General features: G+C 44.3%; 1 protein-coding gene across 1 annotated transcript; it reads right to left on the bottom strand.

Annotated features, from left to right (window-relative positions):
• Positions 1-302: 302 nt before the first annotated feature.
• Positions 303-1,865, bottom strand: LOC137908485 (alpha-2B adrenergic receptor-like). Its single transcript, XM_068752893.1, has one exon. The coding sequence runs from the start codon at positions 1,863-1,865 to the stop codon at positions 303-305; it is 1,563 nt and encodes a 520-aa protein (XP_068608994.1).
• Between the last annotated feature and the right edge of the window lie 10,579 nt (positions 1,866-12,444).

The following is a 12,444-nucleotide window of genomic DNA, read 5'->3' as shown; positions in this document are numbered from 1 at the left end:
ACATTAAACAGAACTGATTTGGCCGCTTGACTGCGGCTTTCTGAGATCTCCCTCTTTGCTCTGACTCAGTCAGCTGCATTCACACAAAAACAAGGAGAAGAGAAAAATGGATGCAATTTTCTCAATGTACAAGCACTGAAGAGGTCAATCCCCTAAAAATTGTCTTTTTTTTCTTGAATCAGGTACCTTTGTGTCCCCGCGCAGTAACGTAACTTGTGCTGATGTCTATACAGCCGGGTTGAGATAAAGATTTGGCAATAAAATAAGCCAATCTAAAAGAGGAATCCAAACAAGCATCCTTTCTAGAAGAACGTGCCGTTTGTGTCCCGGCAGAGTATCCTCTTGAAGGCCTTTCTGAAATCATTGTTGAAAATCGTGTAAATGACCGGGTTGAGACAAGAATTGCAGTAGCCAATCCAGAAAAAGAATTTAAACAGAGACGTGGGAATGCTGCATGTCTCGGGGCACACTGCCTGCAGAGAATAAGAGAAGAAGAAGGGGAACCAGCACACCACAAACACTCCCATCACAACAGCCAACACGAAGGTGAACCTCTTCTCCCTGTTCACCATGGCCTTGCGACGGGATATAGGTGTACCCTGAATCTTAGGTATTTCCTCAGGTACCAGTTTGGTGCCGGACGAGGTTGCCATCGAGCTTTTGTATCGGCATGCCAGGTTTAGCACCTGAACTTTGAACCCTTTGCTCTGGGACAATCCCAACGTTTTCTCATCTGCCTTTTTTGTCGCTTTTTTGTCGCCTGCTCTCGCGTTGCCTATTTCCATCTCGGAGCCAGAGCTAGACGTGTTGTCTGGAAGTTCTTCGCGCCCTTTGTCAGGATGCTTCTGGGATCCTTTGTGGGGAACAGCCGACATGGATTGACTTTCGCGGAGGGGGATTGAAGGCGATGAGGAGGACTTTAGGACTGAGGGGATACTCGAATTTGAAGGGAAATGCTGGGAATTCTGTCTCGTGTTGTAAAGTGACGATGGTGTAGAATTTGAAGCAGACATTTTGGCAAGGACCTTTTGTTGCTGGTGGACAGTTGGACCTCCTTGGTTGCCGTTATGCTGCGACTGCTCCGGTAACTTCACCGGAGGCTCTCTGGTTTCCATGCTGGCATTTCGTCCTGCTACTGCTTTGTGCTTCTGTCCAGGTGGGCAGCGTGTATGCTGCTTAGCGATCTGATAAATCCTCACGTACACCAAAATCATTATCACACAGGGTGCAAAGAATGAGCCAATGGTGGAGTAGAGGATATACCAGCGTTCGCTGTTAAGTTCACACACCTCCTCACCTCCTTCGCTTTTGTCCAAGGTGAGGAGAGGAGGGAAAGAGATGACTGCAGCGATCAGCCAGACAACTATAATCGCTGCCTTGATCCGTATGGGAGTACGCTTGGCACCGTAGGACACGGGCCGAGAGATCGACAGGTAGCGGTCCAGTGCAATTGCGCACAGATGAACAATGGAGGAGGTGCAGAAGAGAACATCCAGTGCCAGGTAGATTTCACACCAAATGGAGCTAAAGGCCCAGTAGCCCTGCAACTCATTAGCCAAAGAAAAGGGAATTATAAGTGTGGCAACCAAAATATCTGCTGCAGCCAGCGACACCAGGAAGAGGTTCTGAGCCCCCTTCAGTGATCGTGATGTCAGGACGGCGATGATGACCAGGATGTTCCCGACGATGGTCAGAATCATCATGAAGGTTATGGCAATGGCAAAGGCGGCAATGGCTTGCGGGGTGTAAGCTGAGGGCCTGAATGTACTCCGGTTGCACGGTTGAGTGCCGGTGATGAGGCTGGTGTTCCTGTTGAGGAGTCCGCTGAACTCTGGCAGACAATTCACGTCGGTAGCCGTTGTCATGGTGGCAAGAAGGGAACCTTTACAAGCCAGTCTCCTATGGAAGAAGGGTGATTGGGTGGTGAACCATTGAGAATAAGGGATTTTCCCAAATGGAGGAGATGAATGGTTGCGGGTCAAAGTGAAGCCATGTGGTCTTTGTACTGAGAGCAGGATCTACAAGACAGAGACACATTTTCTGTCATTTTATGTGAACTCAGTATTTTAAAAATACTTTAATTAGTGTATATATAAAATGAAATATAAGAAATCAAAAGTTGGCATCACAGTGGCAAACAAACATGCATGCAGATAATGAAGCTGAGACATTCTCACTTAATTGTCTCAGTTTATTTTGTTAAAAATTGAATGAACATTTTCATTGAATAAAAGTACTCCTGTAGCCCACAGTCTGATTTGATCATCTCCAGGTTTCGTTTTATGTTCAATTTTCTCCATGTTGTCTTTGTGTGCAAACGGTCACTGCATCAAAAGCTACAGCTGTTAGCCGCGGGATGAGCTAAGCAGCTTGCTAATGCTGCCATCAGATGTATGAATATAATACTTGTTGTAAAACACTTTCAATAAAATCACTACTATGCATTAAATGCAGCCATTTAAATGGGTTATAATGGAAGCACAAGCTTACGACTACTCCTGGCAGAATCAGGCACTGTTTTATAACCATCATTTCATATCTGATTTTATCAGAAGCAGCATGACTTGTTTCGGGGGTTTTGTGTGTGTGTTTGTTTCGGGGTGTTTTTGTTTAAATATGTTTTTCACATCTTTGGTTTTTGAGACAGTTCTTGCAAACCTTTAACAATCAAATAAACACTTTGATCGTGTTCCAGTCTATAAAAGGGTGTATTTGGTCTTCTATGTACTTTGACCTCTGAGTGGTTCCCCAGGCTTCACATACTGCTCACCCATGTGTAGTTATTTTTCCTTCCGGAACATAACTGAAAAATCTTTCACTATTTTCTTAACCAAAATCACAAGAAAACTCTCAGACTCTCTAATTGGATTAAGAAGCTCAGACCATAAATATAAATATGTTGTCCTGACCCAACACTAAATTGGAAGACTCCCTGTTCTGTGTTTTGTTTGTATTTATTGATGTTGACATCATGTCCTGCTCAGACCTTTATGACAAATATATATTTAGATATAAAGTGTAGCTTTATCAGGAGATGACCGGTGGGTTAAACCAGTATATTACTACTGTTCCTAGTACAAGTGTTCGGGGGTTAGGGATCTGTCTTCCTCTGGCTCCTCTTCCTCCCTTGGCTCTCATTAGACATGATGACTGTAAAACAACTGCGTCACAGTAATAAATAAATCAAAAGAGAACTCGATTATCGAACCGCAAAGTAATTTAATACATTTGGAAGCAATCAAACTAACCATAGAAATAAAGGTGGGGCCATTATTTTGCAATTGTGGAAGCGCCGGCTATCAGTGTCCAGTTCAACCAACCTTAGCAGTTTGTACCATGTTGTATTGATCAGTCTACATTGATTAATCTGAGCCCGTTGAACAGGTTTTCATTTGTATTGGTATTCATTTTTGCTAATGTTCTCCATGTTGGATATGGTGTTACAAATTATCATCACAGTGTGTGTCAGGGACGGTGTCCTATGAAGGACACCGTCTCAAAGGACATAGTTCTTGGAGACGGGACTGATTGTCAAATAATGTGGAGACAATTTCCTGCATATGCCAAAAAGTCTTCCCCAGTTGACATCTATAGGTGGTGTGTTCTCCTTCTGACATGGAAGTGGGTTCCATAGAGGGTATCTATAGGTAGTGTGTTCTATGGCTTCTAGAAGAAGCTATCATTGAAAAAATGTCTGTCTTTTGTGCACCTTGTTTATTAAAGTTTGAATCTGAATTTAAGATAATGTCAAAACTATAACATCAGATTCAGTCCTGTTAATTTCTTGTGAACCAACTCCTCTTTTGTTATTTTCATGCTGATTACTGGGGTTTCAGTTTTATCCTCATTTAACCTCTAGACGAGGTCCAGTAACGATGATGGTGATGACTGAGGCAGGAGGAAAATTGATTTTCTCCAGGATTCAAATTGAAACAGAGTTGCTTTTGTTTTGTTTTTTCCAAAAGTTATGTTGCATTTCATCTTTTATGTTAAAATGCTTTTTCCTCTGTCACATATATTCAATATGTCTTTTTCTGCAGCTCCTGACTAGATAGATGTGAATATTTAAATATATTTGACTTTTTACTTAGTGTCGTATTATTTCAGAGATCAGATACCAGAGACCCGATCAATTCATTTCATGTCTAGTTTGTTAAATGTGCCCGTTTCACTGGCAGAAATGAACACAAACATTTTTGCGTGGATGCCATTAAAGTACTTTTTACTCTAACATTTAGTGCCATTATGTAGGAATAAGATTATGTACTTACTGTAAAACGGAGACCTGCTCTTGTCCTCTCCCTCCGAAGCTAAAACTTTAACGCATCATCTTCCTGCACGGATGCGCAGAATTTCGACGCAAATCCAACAATCCCAATCCGCTCTGGAGCAAAGAAAGAAGCAGGAATAATGGAACGTTGCTTCGGGTAAGGAGGCTCCTCTCTCCAGCCCGGTTTGTGCTGCTTCCAGTCCTTAATCTTCCCGCTGGTGCGGTGGAACAAGGACGCGCTTTTTTACGCACCGCTTGCAACTGGACACCAAACAGTTCCTCAGCCCGTCACTGCGCTCCAGAGGCAGATGAAACAAGTCTGTCGTCAGGGAATCAAGGAGGCAGCGGAGACAGACAGAACCTAAGTATACAGTATATTTACTCCACTACTGTCCTAGTAATCCCATTGGATTACACTTACTTCAAAACTAGAGTAGACATGCGTACATTGTCTGTTAATGTCCTGTAGGTTATCATCATCAAACCCAAAGATCCAGATAAAGGGGCGGATTCATTGCCCCCAAACACACCCACTCACAATTTGTATAAATAGTATACGACATTTATTTAAAACATTTTTTTTTTCAGATATTTTAGATTTTTTTGTTGTTGTTGTGTTGACAGTAGGACAACAATCTGGGTCCACCCTTTAGTCCAGGCCCACAAATGGAACAGACAAACAAACAAATGGAGCCCATAGTGAAAACATTAACAATGAGTCGCAAGGGAAATTTCAAGAATCGCGTCATGCAGGGCTTCCATGACCTCCGATATCTTCAGATCACATCATCTGTCACTTTCCTTCCGTGCTCGTTTGACATCAGGATATATATTACAGTGAAGGGGAAGTTTAAAGCTGTAGGTAGAGTAGATTTTATTAAAAGTGTTTTACAACTAAATACAAGTTCCTTGAATTTTCTACTTCTGATTGAATGAATAGCAGAGCCGTTCACAAAGAGAAATATGGCGTTTTATTTCAAACACGCAGTTTTTATTATTCACCCTACCACAGCAGGGTCAACCTTATCTCATCGAAACAGCTAGAGACTCATTTGAAGCTGCTCCTTCACTGAAAACCAATTTCATGAGCAAAGACTCACTTTTTTTCCAATCTGCTGCAGAATTCTTCTTTTCTTATAAACACTTAAGTGACATGAAAGGTTTCCAAGACTTCCATCGTTTACTCTCGGGAAACTGCCAGGCATCTATTTCCACCTCCGTTTGTCGCGCAGGTGGGCTGGCGTAAAATTACTCTGACATTTACACCTGACATATAGTCACAAACAGTGAGGCTGAGAGCCCCAAGTGTCAATTACTGTAAAGCTAAGATGACAGAATGAGGGCAGGGGCTTTAAACTGCAAGGACGCTGCACATCATCGTCGTTTAGATTTCACTCAAACACGCAAACAGGTAATTAAGTCTCAAATTAATTAGATTAATTTACATTTGATGGCTCTGTGCCCCGACACCAGAAAATTCACTGCCGCTGACCCAGAAGCACCAAATAAGCAGTTCCAGAACAGCCAGAACACGCACCATAGGGCCCCTTAACATGCAGCGTGGGCATAGGGGTCAGTGCCTTGCTCAAGGGCACCTCAGCAGTGCCCTGCATGTAGACCAGCCGGTGGTTTTGTGGAGTCTGGCCACTTATTTTCATGTTATTCTGATTAACAGCAATTTAACACTAATACAAAAATTCAAACTCAAGCTCAGTTCCAACCTGACTCAATATTTATTGCGATATTTGTATGCACAGAAAAAACATGACGGATCAGTTATGTGGTTGAGACTCACTCTCAGCCTCGGTGTTATTCTGCCCTCTACTGGCGACATTCAAGAACTGCAGTAATGCCAATGGAGATGCAGGGACGGATGTGTGGTTGCCCTCCAGTGTGTCATCAAGGGTCGATGCCACATAGTGTTTATGTATATTCGCATTTGCCTCCATCTTGAGATGTCTGCTTTCATTTTTAGCACAACTGCACTCTTTGACTTTGCCGCCCTCCTCCGGGCCCTTCCGGCCGGCCTCCTCCGGGCCCTTTTGGCCGGCCTCCTCCGGGCCCTTTTGGCCGGCCTCCTCCGGGCCCTTTTTGCCGCCTTCCGTGAGCTTTGTTTCTATTGCATCCGCAAGAAAGGAGAAATGAGGGTCATTTTATCTTCCACGTCATTGAACAGAGTGTTTTCTACATTGTGGCTCTGCCCAATTCCTTTACAGCCAGAGCCAATAGACAGTTTACATACCACAGTGATAAAGTTTACGAACTCGCTTTATATCCGTCTCGGTCATCTTGATTCTCTGCCCCATGTCCAGAGCGTCAGTTCTGGGAACGATGGTGGGCAGGCCGTTCCCTGAAAAAAACCCACTGAATCGGGAATTCAGGCTCAAATGAGGTCAAAGGACAAAAACTTTGCATGCTTGCACGTTCAGACAGTTTACCTTCCGTAGTGCATGATGGAGGAAATGTCATAACCAAGATCGAATGTTTGTCCTTTCTGCAATTTAAAGTTTCCTCCCATCCCTGAAAGACATCGCGACCATCACGGAGAGGAATCGGACAGACGTCAAATCAAAGGGGTTTTATTTAATGCCGTTCCAGTGATGAAAAGTCAACCAGGGCAACTTTTAAAACAGTTTAAGCTAAATGTCTAAATTACAGACCTCTTACCCTTCATTATATTGTGGGGAAGAACTGTGATGTACTTATCGCGGTCCATCCTCGTGTGTTCATGGTGGAACCCCAGGGCGTGCAGGAGCTCGTGAGCGATGTTGCCCACGAAGCACAGGGACCCGAGGAGCACAGGCTGCTGACCGCCGATGAAGCCCACGTACGACGCACAGCTGGGAAACGACAGGATGTACGATCGCCACTTTAACATGAGGAATCGATCTAGAATCAGTGACAAAAATGCAATTATCAAGGATTTAAAAAGAAAGAAGCTTAGTCTTTGGTCCAGAATAGGATTTAATTTTAGAATTGAAATCAGTAGTCGTAGTTTGTTCCAGGTTCCTGCTGAAGACCTCGGTTGTGAAAAATGGTCAAACATGATTGGACCAGACAGAACACGGGTGTAACCTGATTGGAGGTTCCAATTAACCAATCAGCATCTTCTGCGTGTGACCGTTAGCACCACGACAGTAGAAGCAATTTTTTTTTACTGCAGATTTACGTCATACCCTTTGCTGGCTTTGAAGAGCAGGTAGTCGGCGTCAGCGGCGCGCTGGTGGAAGGAAATGCAGGTGCGCTCAGACACCATCGCCATAGCAGACAGGATGTCGTCCGTGCGTCCCACTAGAAGACATGCATTTCAGTCAAAGACAGAGTTCCTGCGAGCAGAGACGAGCACTGTGGCATCAAACCGCTCACCGAGCTTTGCACTGATGACATAGGGAATGTCCAACGTGGGCCAAGTCCTCTCCACGGCGTTCCTATCAATCTGTGGGCTCAAAAGCCAAAAGTGCAAGTGTGTTGCAGGGAAGACGGCATTTGAAAACGAAAACGATCCAGAATGGTTGCGTTTCTATTCACCGCTTCCTCCTCTCAGGAATCACGTGACACAGAAAGTGATGCTAACATTCTTCAGATTGTATTTTTATATATCAAATTCAAAAATCTATCCATCTAAATATTTGTGACGTTTAACTTGAGCGCCTCTCTGGTGTAACCGCTGAGGTTTAAGAAATTTGTTATGCTCAATCTGACTAAATGTCATCTGGAAGTTTGATTTGTTTTTTTCCCATTTCGCTCAGACAATTCACCACTCCCCCCCTCCCAAAAAAAACGACAGCAACACAATATTTCATTTGAAATAGTTCAAATAATTTCATGCCAACAAGACTGAAAACAATTTTCTGCAACATGAAAACGCACCATTAACAGCGACGAGATTACGCAAGGCTTGTATATTACCACTGAATACTTCAGATGCTCAAAGCGCAGCAGAGACACGGAGACAAACTGCTCTCACCATCAGAACAACTCAGGAGTCTCACCGTCAACCACCAACAACAAACACGCACAAAATAACGGGACAAGTTGAACAATGAGTCCGTTTCACCCACAAGCGGAATCACGTCTCCCTCCAGCACCACGTGACCGCTGACTGTCAACTCTGTCGGAAAGACAAACGACAAATGCCCCTTTGGAATTGAACGGAGAAAACAAACAAACACATTTTAACACACACGATTAGATGTGGCTTCACCTTCTAAAGTCTCTGGGTTGGACTCTGCATACTTCAACACCCTGGTGACCCAGTCCTGCTGAAGTTCTGTGAAAATATTTGGGGCTTTAAAGAAAGCTGAAAGTCGACAATATCGGCTGATCCATGCCCAAACCTTTACCTGCTGCATCTTCTTGTATCGGCCTGGGGCGAACTACGACAGAACACAGAGCCGAACACGTTTGTTTTTTCCTCTCCAGAGAACGATATCTCGAACGAATGAGTTCTTACCATCTTCAGTGAAAACAAGCAGCGTGAGGAGGAAATGAAACATGTCCGAGGTGAGGACAGACGAGCTCCAACTCCTTGTTGATCAGCTTAAATACAATCACCTGTGAGCTGCCGCCTCAAAATCCACAGGAGGAAACATTTACTGTAGTTATTCCACTATTCATGACCTCTCGTGAGGAGATTTCTCCTGTTGTGATTAGGTTAGTATTTTAGTTTTTTTTTTTTTTGTCAGCAGGATTAAAAACACAGCATGGTGGCACAGTGGTAAGCGCTGTTTCCTCACAGGTGTGTGTGTGCGTGTGTGTGTGTGCGTGTGAATCATTGTTTGTCTATGTGTGGCCCTGCGATGAACTGGCAGCTTGTCCGCTGTGACGTCACAGCTGGCGAATGTGCACAAGATGTGCGTGCCGGCAGGTGCAAGCGGCTTGATTCACTGCTTGTTGTTCTCACTAAGGTTGCAAAATAAAGGCTTTTACGACATGCATGGATAATCATACATCTTTTACACTGGAGCTTTTCAGTTTCAGATATTTAATTGAAAGGAACATAAACACAAACATTTGACAGGCGACATAATTGTGAACAACAATAACAACGGTTAAACGAGCTGTTTTTGTTGATATGCATCCAGGTCTGGTTAGGGGGGGGGGGGGGGGGGGGGGGGGGGGTTGTTGATTTTGGGGACGGAGGTCAATACTGTAATGTATGTATGTAACATACAATAGTGGACTGTGTGTGGAGAAACTGCAACCACATATTGCATTGTATTGACCTCTGTCCCCAAAATCCACAACCCCCCCGCCCCCCCCCCACCACCACCAGACCTGTTATGCATCTCAGCAAAAACAGCTCAACTGTCCGTGCGGGGGGGCAGCAACCCTTCACCTTTTGGATGCAAATTACTCCAGACGGTCTCATTAGTCAGGTTTCATGAGAGTGAGGGGGGATAACGACATTGCTCCGGAGACCCCTATGTTCAGACACCCAATTGCTCAGACCCCTGTATTCAGACAATTTTGCTGGTGACCGTGCAACACTTATTAATTTGTGTTCTCAGCAAATAGTGTCTGTAGCTAAAGGTTGGGTGAAGTTGGGAAGATATTCACAGATTTGGACTTCCGGCATCAATAGCTTATTGGTGATACATTGTCAAAATGAAAATAAACTTTGCCTCATTCCCATCGTTGTAAGGTAAAGATAATGTGCTACAAGCTCGGTGTTATCAAAAGTAGCTGTCTTTCAAACTGCAGAAATAATAATAATAAATAATATTGGTGTCTACGTGCAGCCGGTTCTGAGACGAGTGCGTCTACAACTTTAAAAACTGCTGCAACAGCAAAGAGAGCCACGGACACAGATATTCAATAACATCACTTTTAGACGCTGCAGTGATTTTGGTGACACTACCTTGACTAAAAGTGAAGTTATTGAATATCTGTGTAGTGTCTCTCTTCGCTGTTGCAGCGGGGGTTTGCAATTTGTAGATGCACTCGTCTCACAGCCGGCTGCACTTAGACACCATTGATATTTCTGCAGTTAGAAATACAGTTACTTTTGATAAAACTGAGCTTAAGCACATTGTCTACCTTACAACGATGGAATGAAGCAGTTTTTCATTTGACAACGTATCAACAATGAATTATTGATGCCGGAAGTCCGAATCTGTGAATATCTTTCCAACGTTTAGCTACAGACACTATTGCAAAGAAGTAAAATTAATAAAGCGTGTTGCACGGTCACCAGCCAAGTTGTCAGAGCATAGGGGAGTCTGAACATAGGGGTGTCTGAGCAATGAGGTGTCTAAACCAAATGCCTTGCAACGTAAACAACATTGGCGGTCCCCAAACAAAACGGCTTTTATAACTTATTCTTATGTATTTACATAGGAGAGGCATTTTCTTGTATTTTAGACCGATTTGTCAAAACAGTTGGGGATCGCTTTAGGCTCTGTGTAGTTCTCAGTGATACATCGGATGTTTATCCTTATAGGTAACAACAACACAGTCATCCCATCCTTTGAGATTATCCTGAGTGGGAAGGGGGCTTTTCTTAGACTGTGTCGGTGGTTGTAATTGTTTCTTTTTTTTCTGAGTGGCAGAACTTCCTTGTGGTTTCTTTTGAACAACTTCTCTATGTGCTGCTGTGCTGGCTGTTCTGCGAGTAGTAGGCATCGTTTTAGGTTTTGTATCGTTGTCCCGTTGACTGACAATCTTGTCCGGTTGTGAATGCTGATTTTTTGCTACACTCTCATGATCAGGTGGTGGAACTTTTGTGGTTAAAGAAGAGGAAAAATGCACTTTTTTCTTTACATCATTGCCACTTTTCCTGGGAGATGTCTCCTCTGCCACCACGTCCTCCTTGGGGTGGAGGTCCTCGTCATGCCGAATGGGACCTGACATCTCTCCACACTCAGTGTCTATGGAAGTCACTGTTATGGATGAAGTTGAGGGAGATGTCTCTTCAGCTATTACGTCCTCTTCGTCATGTGGAATGAGACTTGACATCTCTCCACACTCAGTGTCTATGGAAGTCACTGTTGTGGTTGAAGTTGAGGGAGATGTCTCTTCTGCTGTTATGTCCTCGTTGGGGTGGACATCATCATGTTCAATGGGACTTGACATCTCTCCACACTCAGTGTCTATGGAAGTCACTGTTATGGGTGAAGTTGAGGGAGATGTCTCTTCTGCTGTTACGTACTCCTTGGGGTGGACATCTTCATCATGTTGAATGGGACTTGACATCTCTCCACACTCAGTGTCTGTGGGTGTCACTGGTGTAGATGAAGCTGTGGAAGATGTCTCCTCAGCCGTTGGGTCCCTATCACATTGACCAGGAATTGACCCTTCTCCACCCTCAGGTTCCATGGGTGATACTGGCCAGGGTGAAGTTGAGGGAGATGTCTCTTCTGCTGTTACGTCCTCCTTGGGGTGGACATCTTCATCATGTTGAATGGGACTTGACATCTCTCCACACTCAGTGTCTATGGAAGTCACTGTTGTGGGTGAAGTTGAGGGAGATGTCTCTTCTGCTATTACGTCCTCTCCGTCATGTTGAATGGGACTTGACATCTCTCCACACTCAGTGTCTATGGAAGTCACTGTTGTGGGTGAAGTTGAAGGAGATGTCTCTTCTGCTGTTACGTCCTCCTTGGGGTGGACATCTTCATCATGTTGAATGGGACTTGACATCTCTCCACACTCAGTGTCTGTGGGTGTCACTGGTGTAGGTGAAGCTGTGGAAGATGTCTCCTCAGCCGCCGGGTCCCTGTCACATTGACCAGGAATTGACCCTTCTACACCCTCAGTGTCCATGGGTGATACTTGCCTGGGTGAAGCCGAGGGAGATATGTCCCCTGCTGCTACGTCCTCCTTGGGGTGGATGTCCCCTTCATGTTCAATGGGACTTGACATCTCTCCACACTCAGTGTCTATGGAAGTCACTGTTGTGGGTGAAGTTGAGGGAGATGTCTCTTCTGCTATTACGTCCTCTCCGTCATGTTGAATGGGACTTGACATCTCTACACACTCAGTGTCTATGGAAGTCACTGTTGTGGGTGAAGTTGAGGGAGATGTCTCTTCAGCTGTTACGTCCTCTTTGTCATGTTGAATGGGACTTGACATCTCTCCACACTCAGTGTCTATTGAAGTCACTGTTGTGGGTGAAGTTGAGGGAGATGTCTCTTCTGCTGTTACGTCCTCCTTGGGGTGGGCGACATCTTCAT

The sequence above is a fragment of the Brachionichthys hirsutus genome, chromosome 19, assembly GCF_040956055.1.
Source record: "Brachionichthys hirsutus isolate HB-005 chromosome 19, CSIRO-AGI_Bhir_v1, whole genome shotgun sequence".
Lineage (NCBI taxonomy): Eukaryota > Metazoa > Chordata > Actinopteri > Lophiiformes > Brachionichthyidae > Brachionichthys > Brachionichthys hirsutus.
This window is presented reverse-complemented; position numbering and strand designations above follow the sequence as displayed.